The sequence below is a fragment of the Gopherus flavomarginatus genome, chromosome 3 (genome assembly GCF_025201925.1).
Source record: "Gopherus flavomarginatus isolate rGopFla2 chromosome 3, rGopFla2.mat.asm, whole genome shotgun sequence".
In the NCBI taxonomy this organism is placed as follows: Eukaryota; Metazoa; Chordata; order Testudines; family Testudinidae; genus Gopherus; species Gopherus flavomarginatus.
In genome coordinates this window covers 101,469,717-101,495,349 of record NC_066619.1, presented here as the reverse complement: position 1 = coordinate 101,495,349, position 25,633 = coordinate 101,469,717, and the positions used below count along the sequence as shown (strand labels likewise).

General features: G+C 43.8%; 1 protein-coding gene across 1 annotated transcript in view; it reads left to right on the top strand.

The window, feature by feature from the left end:
* LOC127046725 (guanine nucleotide-binding protein G(q) subunit alpha) overlaps positions 1-25,633 on the top strand; it is a 229,312-nt gene that overhangs the window by 152,089 nt on the left and 51,590 nt on the right. The window contains exons 4-5 of the mRNA XM_050944215.1: positions 20,084-20,212; positions 21,936-22,065. Coding sequence (XP_050800172.1) covers positions 20,084-20,212; positions 21,936-22,065 — 259 coding nt within the window. The remainder of the gene's footprint in view (positions 1-20,083; positions 20,213-21,935; positions 22,066-25,633) is intronic.

The following is a 25,633-nucleotide window of genomic DNA, read 5'->3' as shown; positions in this document are numbered from 1 at the left end:
GCTCTGCAGGCTACACCTGCCTGCCAGCACTGCCCCCGGAGCTCCCATTGGCCGCGATTCCCCGTTCCCAGCCAATGGGAGCTGTGGAGTCAGCGCTCGGGGAGGGGGCAGCACATAGACAGTCCCTGGCTGCACCTCCTCCTAGGAGCCGCTGCCAGACATGCCAGCCACTTCCAGGAGCAGCACGGAGCCAGGACAGATTGGGAGCTTGCCTTAGCCCTGCTGCGCCACCGTACTTTTAGTGGCCTAAAATTTCCCGGATTAGTATCAGTAGCCTCCAGGAGGTAGAGCCCTATAACAGGAGACTCCTGGCCAAACCAGGAGAGTTGGCAACCCTCATGAAAACCATTGTGGTTTTATTCCAAAGTTAAGAATGTTGATGTCACGTTCAACCATGCCATCTCTACAGAAAACCATGTCAGAAAATATAAAAACAGTTAGGTTGGCATTACCCCACTTGGTTGTACCACTAGGCAAGTACAATGGTATTTTTGGAGTACTGTGCATTTCAAAAGGTATCACTAACAGCATTATGGCTCTGTAGCCTTTCAGTGTAAGTTGTTTCAGGATTGGGACTTAAAAAAGCCACCTCTTTTTAACACTGACCAGAAAACAGCAGGTGCCTTTCTGTTCCTTGTCAGCGTGCAGATCCTAAATATGCTGTGATGCTGTAGCTGTTTTTTCCTGACGTCAGCAGAGAGTTATTGCCAGGAGCTTGTTACACACATTACCTTGCTAATATACCTTGTGCCTATCACTATAGCAACTCTACTGAAAATTACCTCAGCAGACACCCAAATTCATTTCTAGAAAACAAATTGCAGCTGTAATTAACTTTTTAAACTTGGTCTGTAAGATAAATTTACTCAGACCTATGTGATCAGATTTTAAAGTAACGGTATGCAATTTGCCATTTTGTCTCTTTTGTTACATGCTTAGCTGAATAAGTGCAATGTGGTAAGAGGCCTTAACTGCAGTATATTTAATCCAAATAAAACAAGTCTCAAGAAATGATAAAAATACACTCACAGTGCCATGTAGTTTTGACCTAAATTGTGTAGACAGTTGCAGCTACTGCTAGCTGTGCGCTGTGCTACTTTTCTGAGGTAGCTGTGGGTTTTCTGGCTTTGCACTGGGCCTAATGCCACTTGCCAGGAAATTCCAAATATAAAGGTCATTATTACTGTTATAAATTGAGAAATTAACTAATATCTGTTTTAGAAGCACAGTTATCATCAAGACTTTTTTTTTTTTTGGTAAGGGAAAGGTCCAGTATTTGAAAACAACTTCTTACAATACAGCCACAAAATGTGTGTGTGCAGCAGTTTGTAGTGCACAGAAAACAGGTAATTGCATTGCAGAAGCTCATTCCAGAGTTTTGTGCACACATGCCTTTGGATGACATGCCATTTAGGAGGCTTCTTAGAAAATTTAGCACAGAGACCCAAGAGTTGAAACAAGTATCCAGGCATGTACAATTTGCTTACAGTAATTGTCTTTTCCTAACATTTAGGCCCTTATTTTCAGCACCTTGCTCATGTTTTTATATGCTTTACGTTGAGTTCCTGCTGGATTGAGGTTTAAGGCCCTAATTCAGCAAGATTTTTGAGCACACAGTATTCCCATTAGGACTAAATTAGACATGTGCTTAAGTACCTTGCAGAATCAGGTCCTTGCAGGACCAGTGCAATAACAAAAAGGAACGAAGAACTGAATTATCCCAGGCTATTTGGGACCCTAGAAACTGCTTATCTAAAATAGCCTGGATTTGCCGACTTTCAGAGCATTCAGTGTGGCCCATTTGTTTTACTCGGCCTCAGAGCAGAGTTAGGGTGTCTGAAGTACTGGCTAATGTATTGGAACGGGCTATTTGTATTTAGAATTGTTGCTTGATAGAAGAGGGAAGATGACTGAAATTTGTATTTAGTTTTGTAATTTTAAATATTCGTCAGGGTGCCCCCAGCCTGCGTATGCAGTGTTGCTAATCTGAAATTTTAGTTTGAGCCTCATGCTATTTCATGTATTTTTAACATCCCAGATCCTGGAGGTAGATGACTACATGAGAAATCTCAGCTTTCATTTAAAAAATTCAGTAAACTTACAACCTTCATACCTATTGAGGAAAGTTTAAAGCAGGGGTTCTCAAACTAGGGGTCAGACGTCTCAGGGTCACGAGTTTATTACATGGGGGGTCGCGAGCTATCAGCCTCCACCCCAAACCCCGCTTTGCATCCAGCATTTGTAATGGTGTTAAATATATAAAAAAGTGTTTTTAATTTATGAGGGGGGGTCGCACTCAGAGGCTTGCTATGTGAAAGGGGTCACCAGTACAAAAGTTTGAGAACCACTTGTTTAAAGATATGAATCAAGCACACCCTGAAGTTTCAAAAAGCAGAGAACAAATAGAAAAAACAAACAAACCACAAATGTTATATTTTTGCAAATGTCATGGTTTTAAAGAAAATCTCTTGATGATTTGGGGCCTGTCTTGTGATTTTCGAATGTTTGAGATTGGCAATACTGTTACGGATGTTTCTTGTTATTCTAAATCAAAGATTATAAATAAAATAAATTTGAAATGTTGTATAGATTTACAACAGTTATAACAACAGTCAGGTTTGAAAATTACATGTTGGGATTTACTTTTTAACATAGTGCAATCTTATCTTTTTTCTTTTATGTGAATTTTCATAATTTCACATTTCACTTACCCAGCCCCCCATAAAATTTAAAAATCAGTTCAACAACAAAGTACTAAATAATTCTGAGTTAAGAGAATCAGACCATCATCTTTAAACAAGTCTTGGGAATAAGGAAAAAAAGGGAGAGTCAGTTATGTAATGTTAATACAGTGGTGGTTCTTCGAGTGATTGCTCCTGTGTATTCCACAGTAGGTTTGCATGCTCGCCACGTGCACCGGTGCTGGAAGTTTTTCCCTTAGCAGTGCCTGTAAGGAGAGAGCCCCGCTGCGACCCCTGAAGTGGCGCCTCTATGTCGCGCTATAAGAGGAGCCACACACTCCCCCCACCCTCAGTTCCTTCTTGCCGCCAGTGAAGGTAGCCGGAACTTCATGTTCCAGCCTTGCTGCAGCTTCTCTAATTAGCCTTAATAGTACAGTTGTTCCAATAGCTGAATAGTTTCTCAAGTTAGCTGACTGGGCTTGGGGCATGCCCCATGCCCCAGGCTTCAAGTCATGCGACTCCTGTCACAGTTCTATGCCAAGAAGCGACTTGCATACTCAGTGTCTCCGCTGCTTGGGCGAAACTCACATAAGTGAGTGCTGCAGGATCTGTAGATCATTCAAGCTGCGGACTAAGAAGGAGAGGGACATTAGGCTTCACGCTGTCCTAATGGAATCAGTGCTGGCCCTGGCACCACCACGCTGAACGGACTCTGCGCCCGGCACCACGTCCTTGGTGCTGAGTGAAGTCCCCTCCACTAGCTGACACCACTCCCCCTCCAAGAAACAAGGGAAGACTCAGAAGCGCCGAGAGAAGGAAAGGGGTGAGGCCGGACCCGAGCTGGGCAGCCCGCGATCCCCTGTGGGACCCAGGCCTCTGACTCGCATTGAGCGGAGCAGCCCGGTCCCATCTGTGTGTGCCTCCCCTGTGGTGAGGATGCCATCAACACCGGAGGCTACACAGGCCGTGCGTGACATCCTAACCCTCCCAGTACCCGGGGCACCGCCCGAGATGGGCCACCGATCTCGAGGGAAGCTGCCACTGCGAGCACAACAGACCTCCCCAAAGCGGCACAGTCCCTGCTCTGAGGACCGCTCTCTGCCTCGTTCGACACGGTCTTCCCACAGCTCACGCCAGCCCTCTACCCCACTCAGGCTGACCGGCATGCCACCTGCACAGGAACCTCAGGGCTCCTCCACACCTCACGACTGGGGACACAGGCACCGAGACAGGCGCTGTCAATGCTCTTCCTTGCGTTGCAGCTACCATAGCCGATCCCTATGCTACTGACATCGACGCTCTGACTTGAGTTCCGGCTCTACCAGACATTGTACGCGGGACTCCTCTCACGGTCTACCGGCACCAGTGCGTCGTAGCTCCAGCCGCCAGGGCGAGTACAGGAGCAGCACCTCAGTGGGTACCGATCCTCGTTGTCGAGGTCCCAGTCACGCGGAAGACACTGTCGCTCTCACCACTCCTATGGTACCGTATGGTTGTCGACGGTGACCTCAGTATCGGCACCCAGCCACCTGTGTCCAAGTCGTGCGGCTCAGCAAGAACAAACTGCGCCGCCCGGCCCCCAAGTCAGTCAGTGGCATGGCACACCATGGCAGGGGCAGTGGTATCAATGAGCACCATGGCTGCAGATGCCTACCCAGGTGAGATCTCGTTCGGTGGCCGGAGCGTCCCAGGCTCCTTCGGCCTTCCCTCCTTGGTAGAGGGAAAAGTCAACAGGTCTCAAGCCGACCACACCACACCCGGACTCTGACTTGGGCATTGACCCACTGGTATCGACCAACGCCCTATGCACCATGCCAGTCCCTTCACCAGCACCAGAGGAGGCCATAATGGCACCGCCACCCGTCCCGCAGGAGGACTTTAAGGCTCACCAGGAGCTCCTTAAGCGGGTGGCGTCCAATCTCCAGCTCCAGGCTGAGGAGATGGAGGAGCCATCTGACTCTCTTTTTCATGTGCTCTCATCCTCGTCACTGGGCTGGGTGGCCCTGCCTCTCCACCAGGGCATAGCCAATATCTCAACTACCCTGTGGCAAACTCCAGCTTCCTTGGCCCCCATCTCCAATAAAATGGAGAGGAAATACTTTGTGCTGGCTAAGGACCATAAGTACTTGTATTCCCACCCGGCACCTAACTCCCTGGTGGTGAAATCAGTGAACCACTGGGAATGTCATGGTCAACCCGTGCCCCAAAGACAAGGATGCCAGGAGACTGGATACGTTTGGCAGGAAAGTTTATTCCTCAGTGAATTTCCAGCTCAGGTTGGCCAACCATCAAGCCCTACTGAGCTGGTAAGACTTCAACCTTTGGGGGTCCCTACCAAAGTTTGAACCTCTCTTCCCAGAGCAGGACAAAAAGGAGTTCAGGGCTCTGGTAGAGGAAGGAGCGGCAGCGGCTAAAGCAGCCCTCCAGGAGGTGTCAGTCACGACCAACACAACAACCCGCTCGATAGCCTCCGCCATATCCATGCGCAGGGCATCGTGGCTTCTCTTGTACAGACTGTCTGCAGAGTCCCAGTCCTTGATACAGGACCATCCCTTCAACAGGAAAGCATTGTTCACAGACCAAACTGATGTCCGCCTGCATGGGATGAAAGATTCCCGCACCACCCTGCAAACCTTGGGCCTATACGTCACTCCAGCAAAGGACAAACCCAGGCCACAGGCTTCGGCTCCCCCTGCTAGGAGCAGATACGAGCCCCCCCACCCAAGAGACCGAGGGAACAGAGGCATAGGTCCCAATGTCAGTCCCTCTCGGCCCCATAGTCAGGTCCCTCGAAGGGCAAAAGGCAGGGAAAAAGGCAGTTTTGACTCTTTGCGGGGGGCCACCGGGCCTGTTGCCAAGGAAGCCCCCCAGTTAATAAAGTTTGTGTTCTGCAACTGTTTATCTGCCTTCCGTGTGGAGTGGTCCCATATAATGTCGGACTAGTGGGTCCTCAACACTATCTCCAAGGGCTACATGTTGCAGATCACCTCACGCACACCTCACCATCCCCCGCCTCAGGTGAGTCTCAGGGACCCAGAGCACGCCCACCTCCTAGACCAGGAGATGGCACACCTCCTCTGCCTGGGGACTCTGGAAAGGGTACCGGTAGAATTCCAGGGCCAAGGGTTTCTACTCCTGGTATTTCCTGATCTCGAAGCCGAAAGGGGGGCTCAGACCTATCCTAGACCTATGGGATCTCAACAGTTTTATGGTCCACTATAGATTCCGGATGGTATCCCTGGCCTCTATTGTTCCCTCCCTGGACCCAGGGGATTGGTTCACGGCCCTGGACCTCCAAGATGCATATTTCCATATCCATATATTCGAGGGACACAGGCACTTCCTCTGATTCCTGGTAAGGGGGAGACCATTACCAGTTCATGATCCTCTCATTTGGCCAGCTCCCAGAGTTTTCACCAAATGCATGGCGGTGGTAGCACCCTACCTCCAGAGGAGAGGGGTGCAGATCTTCCCATACCTGGACTGTGGGCTTCTCAAGGGCGCCTCCTGGTCCCAAGTGCAGGCCCAGGTGGGACTTCTCCTGTCCACACGCGCAGATCTTGGCCTAGTGGTGAACAAGACCAAGTCTACGTTAGTTCCAGTTCAACACATAGAATTCATAGGGGGTGCTACTGGACTCATTAGAGGCCACATCCTCTCTTACCTGAGACACATTTGAGACCCTCAAAGGTCTCATTGCCTTGGTCATGGCCTTCCCCATGATGACAGCGAGGGTGTGCCTTCAAATCCTCGGGCACATGGCGGCATGCACATATGTGGTTCGCCATGCCAGGCTCAGAATGAGGCCCCTCCAACTCTGGCTGGCCTCCCAGTATTCCCAGGCCCGGGACAGGCTGGACAAGGTTGTCACGAAACTGTCCCAGGTAATTGCTGCCCTTCAGTAGTAGTCCCTCCCGCGCAACATTCTGCAAGGGGTCCCCTTCCAAGGAGTCTCCCTCTCACTAGACCTGGTGTCGGATGCCTCGGACCTGGGCTGGAGGGCCCATATAGGGAACATTCAGACACAAGGGAGATGGTCAGTCTTGGAATTATCCCTACACATAAACGTCAGGGAGCTCAGGGCAATACAGTGGGCATGCGTAGCTTTCAGTGGGCACCTTCACGGGAAGGTGGTCAGAGTCCTCACAGACAATATGGCTGCAATGTATTACATCAACAGACAGGGAGGAACGCGCTCCTTGGCCCTATGCCTGGAAGCCCTGAGCCTGTGGGAGTTCTGTATAGCCCACAGTATCTCCCTGCAAACCTTTCACCTACCCGGTGTCCACAATGTGAGAGCCAATCACCTCAGCAGGGTTTTTTCCCACCAGTATGAGTGGTCACTCCACTGGGAAGTCATCCTACATCTCTTCTGGGAGTGGGGAGTTCCCCGGGTCGACCTCTTTGCAACCGACCAGAACCGACTCTGCCCCTAGTTCTGCTCCAGTGGAGGTGTGGGAAGGGGGGCGATCTCGGACGCTTTCCTCCTTCAGTGGTTAGTCCAACTTTTCTATGCCTTCCCACCTTTCCCCCTAATAGGCAAAGTCCTGCAAAAAGTAAAAGCAGACAGGATGCGGGACATCCTCATAGCCCCGGATTGGGCCCGTCAATACCAGTATGGGACCCTTCTGCAACTCTTAGCAGCTCCCCCACGGAGGCTGCTGCTTTGCCCGGATCTCCTCTCCCAGGAGTGGGGATGCCTCCTCCACACCAACCTGGCCGCGCTTCACCTAACAGCATGGTTGCTCCGTGGTTAGATGAGGAGGAGGAGAGGTGTTCGGAGAATGTCAGATGAGTTCTGTTGGAAAGTAGAAAGCTGTCCACATGACGGACATACCTGGCCAAATGGTTTAGGTTCTCTAGGTGGGCGAGGGAGCGGGGAAACTCCCCATCGTCCGCATCGCTCCAACTTATTCTCGATTACCTCCTGTCCCTTAGGACCCAAGGGCTAGCTCCTGCCTCCGTCAGGGTGCAGTTGGCAGCCATATCAGCCTTCCACCCACCGGTACAGGGCCACTCAGTCTTTTCCCACAATATGACCTCCTGCTTTCTAAAGGGCCTGGATCCTTCATTCCCGTATGCTAGCCCCCCCGTACCGCAATGAGATCTAAACCTAGTGTTATCCCGCCTCATGAGTACTCCCTTTGAGCCCTTGGCCACATGTTCCTGGTCTCACCTGTCATAGAAGGTAGCATTCCTTGTTGCTATCGCATCAGCCCGACGTGTCTCCGAGCTTAGGGCCTTGACCTTGGATCCCCCATGTACAGTCTTCCACAAGGATGAGGTCCAGCTTCACCCACACCCTGCTTTTCTCCCAAAGGTGGTCTCCGCCTTCCATATGGATCAGGACATTTTCCTACCGGTACTCTGTCCTAAGCTTCACTCCTCCAACAAGGAACTCCGCCTACACACGCTAGATATGCGTAGGGCACTGCCTTTTTACCTGGACTGAACCAGGCCATTCCAGAAATCCTCTCAGCTGTTCATTGCTACAGCTGAGCAGATGAGGGGACAGCCAATATCCACCCAGCGCCTTTCCTGCTGGATTACCTCATGCATACGCACGTGTTATGACCTGGCAGGGGTTCCCCCGCCATCTATCATTAAGGCGCATTCTACGAGAATTCAGGCCTCGTTGGCCACCTATGTAGCTCATGTCCCTATCCAGGACATATGTAGAGCTGCCATGTGGTTCTCTGTCCACACCTTTTCTTCGTGTTATGCGATTGTCTCCCAAGTACGGGATGACGCTGGGTTTGGTAGGGCAGTACTGCGTCCCGGAAACCCTTAAACTCTTACCCACCTCCATCAGATATAGCTTGGAGTCACCTACTGTGGAATACGCTTGAGCAATCACTTGAAGAAGAAAGGACAGTTACCTGCTCTGTAACTGGCGTTCTTCGAGGTGTGTTTCTCAGGTGTATTCCACATCCCTCCCTCCTTCCCCTCTGTCGGAGTTGTCTGGCAAGAAGGAACTGAGGGTGGGGGGGAGTGCGCAGCTCCCCTTATAGCGCGATGTAGAGGCGCCACTCCAGGGGTCGCCGTGGTGCTTCCCCCGTACGGGTACTGCTAAGGGAAAAACATCCAGCACTGGTGCACATAGCGAGCACGCACACCTACTGTGGAATACACCTGAGCAACACATCTCGAAGAACGCCAGTTACGGAACAGGTAACTGTCCTTTCCCAAACTGGAATTCGTGAACTCCTGGGGGTTCATGAAATGTTACAGGGAGTTCTCAGGAAAAAAATCCCTAATGGCAGAGCTGTCCCTAGGAAATCTGGGCAGCACAGGGCCAGCTGCACAGCGCCCCTGGACTTCTAAGAGCTAAGCAGATCAAAGCAAGTATATCTATCACACTAAAATTTAAACTTCAAAACTCCTTCTAAGAAATGGAAAGGGAGGTGGATATTTTTTAAAATTAAATACGCAGCTAGTATTGTTCTTCATAATAATTTTAAAAACAAGTTTAAGCTTTGTTGTACTGTGTGGTGTTTGCCTGGACTGCTCAAGACCTGAATGCTTATGTAGGAGGAACAATTTGAGTTCGCTTCTTAAATACCTTCATGCTGTTTCACATCTGATACTCCCTGATATAACATAGGAGCTTTGTCTTATAATAGTCTTATTCAAAGTAATACAAGCTATGAAAGTGAGATCTTGGAAGAGTGTTGCCATTTTCATAATGTAATAAAAATACTGTAATGATAAATAATAATAATAATAAATAGTGTGTAATGAGCATGTCATAAAAACAGATTTTATATTTCCAAGATCACTGCTTTTATAATTTATACTCAGGTAAAGGAGAAAATCCTGTTAGGAGGGGGTTCGTGAGACTTGATATTTTAGGTGAAAGGGGTTCACGGATTGGTAAAGTTTGGGAACTACTGTGTTAAAATAATATAAAACTATACTGTTTTTATACAATTAATTAAAATGATAGTTATATTGATAGTGATTATTTATTGTAATGACACTCCGTAGTGTTCTAGGTACTTCCCAATACAAATAAAAAGACATGATTCCTCTTCAAAGAGCTTACAGACATTTCACACATGATGCAGAGAGGGGTTATCAAAAAAATAGGGACAGGTAAGGAAAAAAGGATCATGTCAACTTCAGTAATGCCATGTGCCTACTCACCAAAGGTGGTGCACAGCTTGATGGAATACATTTTCATTCTGTTTTAAATAAGGTTAATAAACAAAATAAGTAGATGACTTAGTTTATTGCAGATGTTTTCAAACTGTGGGCCATGCCCCACTACGGGGGTGTGAAGGAACGTTCTGGGGGGAAGGCGGGGGAAAGTGGCGACACCAGGTGGCTTGGGCCAGCCCCGTGTGGCAGGACTCGGGGAGGGAGCACCACCTCACCCTCGACTCACCTCAGTGGCCCCCCCAGCCTGTGGGCCAGTGTCAACATCTGCCGCAGCCACGCCAATTTCTGCTCCTGGCAACCTCCACACCCAGTGCTGGCTCTTCCCCTAGAGACTGTCACATGCGCTTTTCCTGACCCTGAAAATCCAAGAAGGGGAGGGGCAAATATAATGTCTATTTTTGTCTGGGTTGGAGGGCGCAGGCACAACCAAAAATTGTAATTCAGAGGGGAGAACCACTGGTTCATTGCATTGGAGAAGATATGGGTCTTCAGGACGGATGTAATAAGGAAATGGCACTCAATGTACAGAACAGCACAGGAAGGAAATTCTATGTTTTACAGTTGGAGGCAGACCTCCTGTTGTAGGATCTGTGGAAAGATACATGTGAGCTTCCTCCAAGTAATGCAGAAGAGGACGTTGTCATAATATTGCATGAAACAGGAAGTGCAGCTGATCATTAACAAAAGAATGAAAGTGATTGTACCCAACCTGTGGTCAAGTGCAGAAAGTAAACAAAATTATTTTTCTTCTTCCAGTGCTGGTCCCTGTGTGTATTCTACCTGTATGGGTGTGCACATGTGCTCCATACACCCAGCACTGGAGAATTCTTGAAAGCATGTGTCCCTGCCTTCCTCATGTTTCCAACCAGAGGTACAAGGGGGGAACTGGACTCCAGCTCAGTCTCCAGTTCTTACCACATGGTCTGAGTTGGAACCTCCAGTGTCCAGAGTTTTCCTTCAATTTCTTCAATCTATAAAATACTACAGAAATTGTCTTAGTGCCTTTTTGTATATAGTTCTCTATATTAGTTTTTATAGCTTTTAGCAGAGTTTTTTTTAGTTAATTAGATTCCTTGCTTTGAGGAACTCCCCTTCCCCTGTACCCCATTATGGGTATTGGACTGTGCCCAGAACTCTGGGCTTCAAAAGCTGTGTCCTGCCCCCACTCCTTCTCAGTCAGCGACCACCACTGGTGCTGTTTGTACTGTCATAGAGAGGCACACGTCACAGCTGGGTGTAACATCTGCCACTCTTTCCTCACCCTACCTGTAAGGAGAAAGGAACTTTGGCTTAGAAAACACCTCGTGGGAGAAGGCCATGTCTGACCCAGGCCAAGGAACCCTGCTGTACATCTACCTGAATCGACATGGAGCATGCCTCTCACCATTAGGTCAGACTCTGTTGCAGGGGAATCCATACCCACAGCTCCCTCCTCCCCCAGTCAGGGTCTCGTTGGGGAGGCAGAGAATGCTTGCACAAGCCTAACAGCAGGTCTCCCCCTAAGTCTGCTTCAAAGACATCCAGATAGCTCTGCTCATTCAGCCCCTAAGGATTGAGTACTTCCTATGTCTGAAGGCCACAGCTGTAAATCCCATAAAGCCCAGGGGTCTATTGTTACCAGACCCCCTACCAGCGACATCTTCTCCACTGGTACCCTCCAAGTCAAAAAATCAGTATCTATCAGTTCTGACACAGTCAGGGCTTCTGCCACCAGTGGGTACCCTGCAGTCTAATACTCCAGCCACATGGAGTCTCCCAGTCCGTCCTTAGACCCTTTCAACATGACTGCTTCAAAATCTTTATGCCAACCAGGGAATTTCCATTATTTATTTATTTATTTATTTGTATTACCATAGCACTTAGAAGACATGACAACAAAAATCCCCTACTGTCCTTTTAAGATAGTTTCCAGAGACACAAAAGGGACTTTTCCTGGGCCAAGGATCTGGACCATCTAACAAAGTGCCTTTACATCATTGTCCCTTTAAAACCCATGCAGGTGCACACTATTACATGACTTATTTAAACTCCTACTATGCCAATCGCATACCACAAGTAAGGTTTTTAAAGTGGGCCACAGCAAATTGATTATGCTACTTAGAGGTTGGTTCTCCAAAAATTCCTCTCCTCATGAGCTGCTTCTGTATTTGGGAATGTAGTGGACATAATGCTCTCTTTGTAGACTATTTACAGCTCATTCAGTCCTCTGAATGAAGATTTCCTTTCCTGAGGCCTAACAAAAAAAAACAAAGCTACTTGTGTTTTGGACTATTGGTTTGTTGTTTGGTTTTTAGTGTTTTAAGCTTCTTGGGAGTGCTTTTGGTTTTTGTTTTGTTTTAAAAAAAATTCGTATTTCAGGAGTTCCAGTCTGTTCACTCTGGTCTCAGTATAAAAACCCAAGGGCCTGATCCAACTCTCATCAAACCCTTTGACTTATCAACTGAAATTAGTGATTTTTTTCAATGTTTTCAGGATAGCTCTGGAGCTATATGTTAAATTTGTCTTAGATTTGCTGTTAAAAATATCTTTCTGGATTTGTAGTGTTTTCTTGCATTGCAAATTTATTTTCATTTTAAGCTCTTATGACTAAAACACAAAGAGAACAATCTGATAATTGCTCTAGCTGCCTCCCAGACCTAAGAGATTAATTGTTGTTTGTTTTTATTCTTGTGTTCTACTTTAAAGCACAAGTGGTTTGTTTCCATCATTGTTCATAACCATTTACTTACTTTATTTTTTAACAAGTGATACAAAGTAAGGGTGTCAAGTGATTAAAAAAATTAATCTTGATTTAAAAAATTAATCATGATTAATTGCACAATTAATCAAATTTCTATGCGATTAATTGCACTGTTAAACAATAATAGAATACCATTTATTTAAATATATTGATTTCTGTTAAAACACAAAATAGAAAGTGTACAGTGCTCACTTTGTATGTATTTTTGATTGCAAGTATTTGCACTGTAAAAAAACAAGAGAAATAGTATTTTTCAATTCACCTAATACAAGTATTGTAGTGCAATCTCTTTATCATGAAAGTTGAATTTACAAATCTAGAAATAAGTAGAAAAAAACCCTCAGTCAAAAATAAAATCATGTAAAAATTTTGAGCCTGCAGGTCCACTCAGTCCTACTTCTTGTTCAGCCGATCGCTCAGACTAACAAGTGTCAAGGTTCCCTTGTGGACGGCTCAGGAACAGGGATGGGTGGGGAAGCTTGCCTGGCTTGGCTGCGTGTGACCATCCCCACCCTCTTGGCCAGCTTCACCTGGTTGGTCAAGTCTTCCCCCAGTAGCATGGGGATGGGATAATTATCACAGACTGCAAAAGCCCACATTCCTGACCAGCCCTTGTACTGGACAGACAATTTAGCTGTAGGCAAGTTTAAAGATTTTGACATGAAGGGGTGAATTGTCACTTGGGCCTCTGGGTTGATTAATTTGGGGTTCACTAAGGATTGGTGGATAGCTGACACTTGTGCTCTGGTGTCTCTCCATGCGATAACCTTCTTTCCGCCCACTCTCAAGGTTTCCCTTCGCTCTGAGGGTATTTGAGAGGCATCTGGGCCTGGGGTTCCTTGGTGTGATGGTGGTGTAATGAACTGTACTCTGTTGGGGTTCTTGGGGCAGTTGGCCTTTATGTGTCCCAGTTCATTACACTTAAAACATTGCCCAGCTGACTGGTCACTGGGCAGAGGTGGGTTGCTGGAGACTGGTGAGGTACGACAATAGGGGGTCTGGGGCTTTCCTTGGGTTGTAGGTGAGGTCTTGGGTTGTCCCTGGTGATAGGGCTTATTTTCGGTTTGCCCTCTGTAATATTCGCTCCCCTTGCTAGTATTTTTTTTCTTTTCTGCCACTTCCACCCATTTGGCTCCAATCTCCCCTGCCTCGGTTACAGTTTTGGGCTTCCCATCTAGGATGTACCTTTCTATTTCCTCAGGAACACTCTCTAAGAACTGCTCCATTTGCATTAGGAAGGACAGCTCTGCCAGAGAGTTATCATTTGCTCCTGATATCCAGGCATCTCAATTCTTTCCAATGTGGTAGGCATGTCAGGTAAATGACACATCTGGTTTCTACCTTAGCGCTCTGAACCGCTGACAGGCATGCTCAGGTGTTAGCCCCATTCTGATTCTGGCCTTGGTTTGAAAAAGTTTATAATCGTTCATGTTTTCCCTAGGCATTTCAGCTGCCACCTCTGCTAAGGGTCCACTGAGCTGTGGCCTCAGCTCTATCATGTACTGGTCTGTAGAGATTTGTACCAAGGCAGGCCCTTTCAAAATTTTCTAAGAAGGCCTCAGTATCATCACCTGCCTTGTAGGTGGGGAATTTCCTGGGATGGGGAACAGTACCTGGAGAAGGGTTTTTAGGGTTGGCTGTTCCATCCTGCTTAGCCTTTTCTAATTCCAGGGCCTGCTGGTGGGCCTCCCTTTGGATCAACATCTCTTTTTCTTTCATCTCCAGCTCTTTTTGTTTCATCTCCATAGCTCTCCTGTGGTCAGCCTCTTTGGCTTTCTCTTCTGCGTCCAGCCTAGCCAGTTCCTGTTTCACTGCTTCCTTGGTACTCATTTTCCTGCTTTCTTGTGCTGGCTACCTCCTCTGCAGCTCACTGAAACTTGGGATGCACTCAGCAGGGCTGCTTGGTTAACAGAGATTTTCTAACTAGCTATACCCGAGAGGTAGAAAGAAAGAAAACAATTCAGCTTGTAAATTCCCTTTTGCTGGCTGCTTGCTCACAGCTTAAAGCCTCCTCTTAACAAAGACCCTTGTTAAAACTTAACACCTCTGCCCTCAGGCTGCTTTCCAAGCAGCTAGAAAGGAGAAAAAAAAATCCTACTGGTAAAAATCCCAAACCGCTGCTCACCATGTCAAGGTTCTTTCCCCACTCTGAACTTTAGGGTACAAATGTGGGGACCTGCATGAACACTTCTAAGCTTAATTACTAGCTTAGATCTGGTAACACTGCCACCACCCAGAAATTTCAGTGTCTGGGGCACTACCTGTCCCCCCAAAACTTTCCCCTCCCTGAGCTGCCTTGAGGGACTTCACCAATTCCCTGGGGAACACAGATCCAAACCCCTTGGATCTTAAAACAAGGAGAAATTTACCATTCCCCTCCTTTCCCCCCACCAATCCCTGGTGAGTCCAGATCCAATCCCCTTGGATCTTAAAACAAGGAAAAATCAATCAGGTTCTTAAAAAGAAAGCTTTTAATTAAAGAAAGAAAAGGTAAAAATTATCTCTGTAAAATCAGAATGGAAAATGCTTTACAGGGTAATCAGATTCCTATAGACCAGAGGGGCCCCCCTCTAGCCTTAGGTTCAAAGTTACAGCAAACAGAGGTAAAATCCTTCCAGCAAAAGAAGCATTTATAAGTTGAGAAAACACACATAAGACTAACACGCCTTGCCTGGCTAATTACTCACAAGTCTGAAACATGAGAGACTGATTCAGAAAGATTTGGAGAGCCTGGATTGATGTCCCGTCCCTTTCAGTCCCGAGAGCGAACAACAACAACACAAAAAGCACAAACAAAGACTTCCCTCCACCAAGATTTGAAAGTATCTTGTCCCCTCACTGGTCCTCTGGTCAGGTGTCAGCCAGGTTTACTGAGCTTCTTAACCCTTTACAGGTAAAAAAGACATTAACCCTTAACTATCTGTTTATGACAACAAGGTTATTTACATTTGCAGGAGATAATGCTGCCTGCTTCTTGTTTACAACGGCATGTGAAAGTGAGAACAAGTGTCCTCATGGAACTGTTGCAGCCGTGTCGTAAGATATTTACATGCCAGATTCACATGTCCCTTCATGCTTCAACCACCATTCCAGGGGACATGCATCCATGCTGATGATGGGTTCTGCTCGATAACAATCCATTGCGGACTGACACATGTTCAGTTTCATTATCTGAGTCAGAAGTCACCAGCAGAAGGTTGATTTGCTTTTTGGTGGTTTGGGTTCTGTAGTTTCCGCATCAAAGTGTTGCTCTTTTAAGACTTCTGAAAACATGCTCCACACCACACCCCTCTCAGATTTTGGAAAACACTTCACTTTCTTAAATCTTGGGGTGAATGCTGTAGCTATCTTTAGAAATCTCACATTGGTACCTTCTTCAACATGTGCTGGATCATCATCTGAGACTTCTATAACATGAAATATATGGCAGAATGCGAGTAAAACAGAGCAGGAGACATACAATTCTCCCCCAAGGAGTTCAGTCACAAATTTAATTAACATGGTCTTTTTTTTAATGAGGGTCATCAGCATGGAAATATGTCCTCTGGAATGGTGGCCGAAGCATGAAGCTGCATATGAATATTTAGCATATCTAACATATAAATACCTTGCAATGCTGGCTACAAAAGTGCCATGCAAATACCTGTTCTCACTTTCTGGTGACATAAATAAAATGAGGGCAGCATTATCTCCTGTAAATGTAAACAAACTTGGTTGTCTTAGCCATTGAATGAACAAGAACTAGGACTGAGTGGACTTGTAGGTTCTAAAGTTTTACATTGTTTTGTTTTTGAGTGTAGTTATGTAACAAAAAAAATCTACATTTGTAAGTTGCACTTTCATAACAAAGAGATTGCACTACAGTACTTGTATGAGGCGAACTGAAAAATACTATTTCTTTTGTTTATCATTTTTACAATGCAAATATTTGTAATAAAAAACAATATATGCTTTGATTTCAGTTACAACACTGAATACAATATATATGAAAATGGAGAAAAACATCCAAAATATTTAATAAATTTCAAGTATCAGAGGGGTAGCCGTGTTAGTCTGGATCTGTAAAAGCAGCAAAGAGTCCTGTGGCACCTTATAGACTAACAGACGTTTTGGAGCATGAGCTTTCGTGGGTGAATATCCACTTCGTCAGACGTTTTGGAGCATGAGCTTTCGTGGGTGAATACCCACTTCGTCAGATGTATCTGACGAAGTGGGTATTCACCCACGAAAGCTCATGCTCCAAAACGTCTGTTAGTCTATAAGGTGCCACAGGACTCTTTTCTGCTTTTAATAAATTTCAGTTGGTATTCCAGTGTTTAACAGTGCGATTAAAACCATGATTAATCATGATTAATTTTTTTGAGTTAATCGCATGAGTTAACTGTGATTAATCAACATCCCTAATTCAAAGGAGCTAGAACTACTCTGTTTATTCCTGAAATAGGTTTGTCTCAAAAGATAAAAGCACCTTTAACAGTAACCAGCTAAAGAAAATCTGTTCAGCATTTTCAGTATTTAGTGATATGCCTAAAAGGTAATAATGTATAAAAAGAAAAGATGAAAAATCCATGCAGCCACAGACCCAGCATAGGTTAGAACAGCATCAGGGTTGCTTTGACTTATTCCTGGGTGCCTGTGGATCAGGGGGTCATTCTTGCAGCCATAAATAGCCACATGCACAAGGACATTCCATCCACGCCCCATTCTCCTAACCATCTACACAGGGAACATTCGTGGGTGGCCAGATCCACTTGGTTTTAAGGCCTTACACCAGCAAAACAACACAAAGAGCCTATAGCACAATGGTGAATTGCTCTATGTTTTGAAAGTGCATCTCTTACTCAAGAGCTATTCAGTGCCTCCAAGTTAATGAGACTAACACCAATACTGCTATTCTTATTTCATTACTATTTTATGGCATTATGTGCCCTTTAAACCACAGCAGAGGAGAGTTCTATGTGCCAATTACAGGCAGTCCTTACTAACAGTGAGCCTACCGCAGTACCAGATTATTTGCCAAACTAGTGGGAGGTGCTGCAGGCTCAGTTTAGATATGCTCTAGTTTACCTAGAAGGTATGGGCTTCATGCAGGAATTCTTGGTGAAATTCTACAGCCTAAATTGTGCAAGCAGTCAGAGGTTCTCAAACTGGGGGTCAGGACCCCTCAGGAGGTCGCAAGGTGATTACATGGGCGGTCACGAGCTGTCAACCTCCACCCCAAACCCTGCTTTCCTCCAGCATTTATAATGGTGTTAAATATATACAAAAGTGTTTTTAATTTATAAGGGGGGGTCGCACTCAGAGGCTTGCTGTGTGAAAGGGGTCATCAGTTCAAAAGTTTGAGAGCCACTGCACTAGATGATCACAATTAAGGCTAAGATTTAGTCATGAGTATTTTTAGTAAAAGTCATGGACAGGTCACGGGCAGTCCATGACTTGTACTATATACCGCTGACTGAATCTTGGGTGCTCTTGGGGTGGAGGCGCGCCAGGGACGCCATGGATGCTCTGGGGAAGGGGATGGCGGTGCACGGCCCAGAACCGCTGCTGGTGCTCACAGGGGAGGGGCTGTGGCATGCGGCCTCGGGGGACGGGGGAAGAGGGCTGAGAGTGCTGCTGCTGCTGAGGGAGGGGGGGCAGTGGCCCAAGACTGCCCCAGCTGCAGCAGCAGGTGCGGCTGGCTTGGAGACCACCCAAGCTGCTCAGGGCAGCCCTGGGGTCAGTCACAATGGCTGCTGCAGAAGTCACGGAGGTCCCAGAAAGTCACGAAATTCATGACTTCCATGACAGACTCGCAGTCTTAATCATAATGGTCACTTCTGGCCAGGGTGGATTTATGATTTAAATCACTAGTCAGGAAGATTCGATTTAATCATGATTTTCTACATAAAAGTGCATTCTTGTTGGTTGTTATAACCTTAATATATATTCTTCACAACTCAGAGATAGATGTAGGTTTCATATTTAGAAGGTACACACTATAAATTTAAGTGATTTATTTTGAAAACTTTTCAGATTAGTTTTACAGTTATATCAGAAAATGAATGATTGATTGGTTATTTCATTTACCAAAGGTAATTGAAGCAGATATTTATCAAGGTGAACTATCTCCAATTCAACAGGTTAATCATTAATATTTGGAGGATTTTCTTGCCATGCTGTATTAGGAGGAGAACATCCCCAAACAGACATTTTAAATTGTTTTATTTAACTAAAACAACAATGTTATGTATTCTGGATTTTTTTCTTCAACAACAAATATATAATATTTTAACAAAACAAGCATGAATTTTTGAATTTAATTGAACATTAACGTTTTTTAAATCAGGTTTGTTTTTGTCAAATTGTTTTTAACTAAAATAGGTTTAACTAAGAGTCAAATGTAATTTTTTAGGAAACAAAAACAACAATTAAATGGACTATGTCAGCCAGGTCAACATGAGAAACTTAAAATATTGGCTTCTGCAGCTAACTCAGTCATCTTCACCTTCATTTTCCTATTTGTTCATAATCTGGAAAAGCAGAACAAGCTTTCCTGCTTTTTCAGGTCCCAAACGATTTCTCAATTTGGAATGAATTAGTCCAAAGGAAGAAAATATTCTTTCTACACCGGCAGAAGAAGCTACTGCTGTTAAAAGTGAGATTATCTCTTCAGTAGTCTCTGACTCCAAGTGCTTAAGTTACTTCCACCAGTTCACTGGTGTGACTTTCTTTAAAACATCATCAGTAAACATATATTTCTTGAATGGTTCTTATTCCCAGACAGGGTCTCTTTTACGGCCTGCTGCCATTATAGATTTTCCCTTCTAGTGAGAGAATTGTATGGTAGATCTCAAATCAATGGAGGCTACGGTCAGAAAGACCTCAAGACTTCTGGAATATGCTGCTCAAACAGTTTCACTTTTGTTTCTACTGCCTGTCCCCCCTTCTCACATTTACCTCCAGACTCTTTCTCCTTGTCCAGATCTATTCTGCCCTCAACAATCGTCTATTCATTGAACTTTTTGAAACGTTGCACTTTTAGAGAGAGGTAAGGGGTTGACTCCGTGTACACAAATTTGCAAAGGGACAATAGGGTTGAGGTCTGTTATTTCTCACCTCTATCTATTATTTATTTATTTGTTTGTTTATTTAAAAACATTTTTGCTGTTAACAAGCAGGTTACCTCTGGAGACGCAAATCCATAGTTTGAGAACTGCAAAACTAATCATCTCTGATGGTATCTTCTAGACCGGGGTGGGCAAACCTGTGGTAGGATTTTTTTGCCAGCATCCAGTCTGTAATGGCATTTCGTTAAGATTAGGGTTCTTTAGGTGGGAAGAATGGTGAACTTCCTTGCACCCTCCTCCCCCCCCCTTTTTTTTTTTAACCTATACTCTATTTCTGTTACACTTCTTCCCACCCCACTCCCCCATTTCCCTTCCTCACCTGCCCTGCTCCTTTCCTCAGTGGGATTATGGTGTCACTGTCTTGCGTTCCTGTTGTTTCTCCCTGTCTGTAGCTATCTTAACGACCTGGACCGTATAGCAGAACCTGCCTATCTGCCCACCCAACAAGATGTGCTTAGAGTTCGAGTCCCAACAACAGGGATCATTGAATATCCATTCGACTTACAAAGCGTCATTTTCAGGTAGAAAACAAGAAAAAACGCTTAATACATTTCTTTTTGTTTTTGTTGTATGTTAGTTATATAGAATATCACATACTGGTAAAAAAAAATGTGTAAACATAAAATGATTCCGCACTTTAGTTATTTGTTTGATCATTTTGTTTCTTCGTTATTGTGCACAAGTTGTTACCAACTGACTATAAGGAATAAGTAAAGAGATCAAGAGAGGAAGAGAAAATGAACTTGTGTATGTTTTAATTCAGTTCTTATGGTCATAGTGAAATAATTTGGAATTAATTTTTTAAAAATATGTATAGCAATGTTTAATTACAAATTATATGTATGTTAACATATATAAACCAAAGTCAGTTGTGCATCCTCTTTTCCTATTTATTAGATGAAGCTCAAAGGTAAACTTAGAGGGCTTAATTTTTAATGAGTAGTTCACATATTTGCAAGCTTACTTTTATTTCTACAAATAATTTTACACACAGTTAATTTCAAGTGCAAATGCTGTCATTTAAAAATATAAATACTTGATTGCACCTGCAGATTAAACATATAAGTAAGAGCTTTTGGGCTGATAATTAATTGTCGGTGCAAAACTTTGCCTGCAAAAGTGAGATTGAGTTGAGGCTCTTTTGGAATTCAGGATGAGAATCAACTTAAACTCTGAAAATGCTTATTTCATGTTACGTGCCAAGATTTCTTTAGCTCATGTTCATTGTTTTCAGTAGGAATACTCAATACCTTGTATGCATTTCACTACTATTCCTCCGTATCTGTGTCACCAAGTGCTAAAGCTTTTAAATGAATACAGAATAATGGGGTGTTGCAATTACAGATTCAAAATGCAAAAAGAGGACATTTATGCTATCATACCAGATTTCAATCTGTTATATGCTTGTTCCATCATATTCTTCATGTGAATAAAGTGTAATAGGAATAGTATAATTTTTTTCTGATTGTATTTAATTATTTTTAATTGTAACATTGTGTCATTTTTAAGCAGCTGATGCTGAAGGAATGGATGAACCCCTATCCAAGCACATATAAAGAAAGGACTAACTTCTGTTCTTGGCAGAAATTGAAAAAACATTTTAGGCACTTTCAATAAAACATGTTTTTCAAATTTTATGTTGATTCTAAGTTTACTTATGTGTCACATGCTCACTTATCCCATCCAAAATATTAAATTGTATTTCTCACTAGATCATCTGTCCCCCAATATATGTTGATTTGTTATCTTTTGAAAATTATTTGCTACTTGCAAAATATATCTTGTAATTATATGGAAAAAATACAGAAACTATTTCAGTTACAGTCGTTTTTTCTTTGGCTACAGACTGCTTTACCACAGGCTCTGCATGCCTGTTTCTGCTAAATCTATGGGGCTGGGTCCTGCAAGCGCTCCCCAAGTGGTGCTCAGAATTACTTCAATGAGATTTCTGCATGCAGAGCACTTGAGAGGATGAAGCTCATAATTATTAAAATCTATAAGCCGTGTCACGCTTAAAAAGGAAACATGGCAACTTGCCTCCCCCACAACACACATTCTGTTGATTTTTAAATATTAATGGAATGGCTGCTAACAAAAGAAGGGATTTTTTTTTTTTTTTTGGTTTCCACCCAAATTGTTCATTACCTACATTGCTGAATTTGATGCTCCATAAGTGGATGTACATTGATTTTTATTAGGCTTTGTTTTCCCCTGGAATTGATGTGGATTTTGTTAACCTTGCAGAATGGTGGATGTAGGAGGCCAACGATCAGAAAGAAGAAAATGGATACATTGCTTTGAAAATGTCACATCTATCATGTTTCTAGTAGCCCTTAGTGAATATGATCAAGTACTTGTGGAGTCAGACAATGAGGTAAGCACTGACTGAAAGCCCTCTCTTGAGCATTGCAATTGATTGAACCCTGAGCTCCTGGTTTAGTGAACTATGGAGAGCTGTGTTTTTCACATGATTATTTGGGAATTATGTAGGGGAGCCTCGAAAGGAGTAGAATGAAAGAAATAATACTTAGTACTTACCAGTTCATCTCAAGGTAACTAGCTGTTCTGTCAGGGTCTCTGAGCAGATTGGTATGTTCAGTCCCAAACGTTTTCCATGTGGCTACCAGCAGTATCATACAACTACAGCTTGCAAAAGCAACAGTAATGCAGAGATCAAAAGGCTGATCTTCAAATGCTATTGTACAAACTGATCCCATGTATGAATGAACTTTGGAGCAAAGCAGTTTTTTGCTGCAGTAGAATCTAGTTGATTACAAAGAAATTATTTATGGTAGGTATTTGTGCAGCTAGAGTTTCTGATGGAACCCTACAGGTAGGGTCTGTAAGGTTGGAGTGATTACAAGGATATTACATTTCAGACTATCTGGAATGCAAAATGAAATGCCTCGATGATGGAATTTGCTAGCTGTTTTTGAAATTGTAAATCCAGATCCTAAAGCACTGGGAGAGGCTAACAACTTCATTTCAATATTTCTTAGCATAGCGTTTATGCTAGGTTATATTTTCTCTTGCAGCTTTTACCATGAGAAAAAGCAAAAAGTAGAAAATGGTGTAGTACAAAACTCATTGGCAGAATTAGCTTTTTGTGATTTTGACAGATAATATCAACGTTTATTTTTCAGCACTTTGTTCTTTTATTATCTATTTTAAATTTCAGAGTTGCAGGAAATTATGTGGGGGGCTGAGAAATTAATTATTTTATGACAGTAAATGTTGAGATTCAAAAAATCAAAACTTTTTAGCCATTAAAACACAAATTATTAATGTCACATGTCAAAATATTAGTGCTGTCAATTAATCGCAGTTAACTCACGCAATTAACTAAAAAAAATTGCAGTTAAAAAAAATTGCAATTTTAATCACATTGTTAAACAATAGAATACCAATTGAAGTTTATTACGGATTTTGGATGTTTTTCTACATTTTCATATATATATATTCATATATATTGTATTCTGTGTTGTAATTGAAATCAAAGTGTATATTATTTTTTATTACAAATATTTGCACTGTAAAAATGATAAAAAGAAGAAATAATATTTTTTAATTCTCCTCATACAAGTACACCTTTACCCCGATATAACACAGCCCAATATAACATGAATTCGGATATAACGCGGTAAAGCAGTGCTCCGGGGCGGGGGGGAAGTGGGTGCGGAGCTGCATGCTCCGGCGGATCAAAGCAAGTTCAATATAACACGGTTTCACCTGTAACATGGTAAGATTTTTTTGGGTCCTGAGAACAGCGTTATATTGGGGTAGAGGTGTACTGTAATGTAATCTCTTTGCTGTGAAAGTGCAACTTATGAATGTAGATTTCCTATTGTTATATAACTACACTCAAAAACAAAACAATGTAAAATTTTAGAGCCTACAAGTCCACTCAGTCCTACTTCTTCAGCCAATGACAAACAAGTTTGTTTACATTTAAAGGAGATAATGCTGCCCTCTTCTTATTTACAGTGTCACCAGAAAGTGAGAACAGGTATTTGCATGGCACTTTTGTAGCCAGCATTGCAAGGCATTTATGTGCCCGATATGCTAAATGTTCATATGCCTCTTCATGCTTTGGCCACCATTCCAGAGGATATGCTTCCATGCTGATGATGCTCATTAAAAAAAAAATGTGTTAATTAAATTTGTGATTGAACTCCTTGGGGGAGAAGTGTATGTCCCCTGCTCTGTTTTACCTGCATTCTGCCATATACTTCATGTTACAGCAATTTCTCATAGACTCATAGACTCTAGGACTGGAAGGGACCTCGAGAGGTCATCGAGTCCAGTCCCCTGCCCTCATGGCAGGACCAAATACTGTCTAGACCATCCCTGATAGACATTTATCTAACCTACTCTTAAATATCTCCAGAGATGGAGATTCCACAACTTCCCTAGGCAATCTATTCCAGTGTCTAACTACCCTGACAGTTAGGAACTTTTTCCTAATGTCCAGCCTAAATCTCCCTTGCTGCAGTTTAAGCCCATTGCTTCTTGTTCTATCATTGGAGGCTAAGGTGAACAAGTTTTCTCCCTCCTCCTGATGACACCCTTTTAGATACCTGAAAACTGCTATCATGTCCCCTCTCAGTCTTCTCTTTTCCAAACTAAACAAACCCAATTCCTTCAGCCTTCCTTCATAGGTCATGTTCTCAAGACCTTTAATCATTCTTGTTGCTCTTCTCTGGACCCTCTCCAATTTCTCCACATCTTTCTTGAAATGCGGTGCCCAGAACTGGACACAATACTCCAGTTGAGGCCTAACCAGCGCAGAGTAAAGCGGAAGAATGACTTCTCGTGTCTTGTTTACAACACACCTGTTAATGCATCCCAGAATCACGTTGCTTTTTTTGCAACAGTATCACACTGTTGACTCATATTAAGCTTGTGGTCCACTATGACCCCTAGATCTCTTTCTGCCATACTCCTTCCTAGACAGTCTCTTCCCATTCTGTATGTGTGAAACTGATTGTTCCTTCCTAAGTGGAGCACTTTGCATTTATCTTTATTGAACTTCATCCTGTTTACCTCAGACCATTTCTCCAACTTGTCCAGATCATTTTGAATTTTGACCCTGTCCTCCAAAGCAGTTGCAATCCCTCCCAGTTTGGTATCGTCCGCAAACTTAATAAGCGTACTTTCTATGCCAACATCTAAATCGTTGATGAAGATATTGAACAGAACCGGTCCCAAAACAGACCCCTGCGGAACCCCACTTGTTATACCTTTCCAGCAGGATTGGGAGCCATTAACAACTACTCTCTGAGTATGGTTATCCAGCCAGTTATGCACCCACCTTATAGTAGCCCCATCTAAATTGTACTTTCCTAGCTTATCTATAAGAATATCATGCGAGACCGTATCAAATGCCTTACTAAAGTCTAGGTATATCACATCCACCGCTTCTCTCTTATCCACAAGGCTCGTTATCCTATCAAAGAACGCTATGAGATTAGTCTGACACGATTTGTTCTTTACAAATCCATGCTGGCTATTCCCTATCACCTTACCACCTTCCAAGTGTTTGCAGGTGATTTCTTTGATTACTTGCTCCATTATCTTCCCTGGCACAGAAGTTAAACTAACTGGTCTGTAGTTTCCTGGGTTGTTTTTATTTCCCTTTTTATAGATGGGCACTATATTTGCCCCCTTCCAGTCTTCTGGAATCTCCCCGTCTCCCATGATTTCCCAAAGATAATAGCTAGAGGCTCAGATACCTCTTCTATTAACTCCTTGAGTATTCTAGGATGCATTTCATCAGGCCCTGGTGACTTGCAGGCATCTAACTTTTCTAAGTGATTTTTTACTTGCTCTTTCCTTATTTTCTCTTCTAAACCTACCCTCTTCCCATAAGCATTCACTATACTAGACATTCCTTCAGACTTCTCAGTGAAGACCGAAACAAAGAAGTCATTAAGCATCTCTGC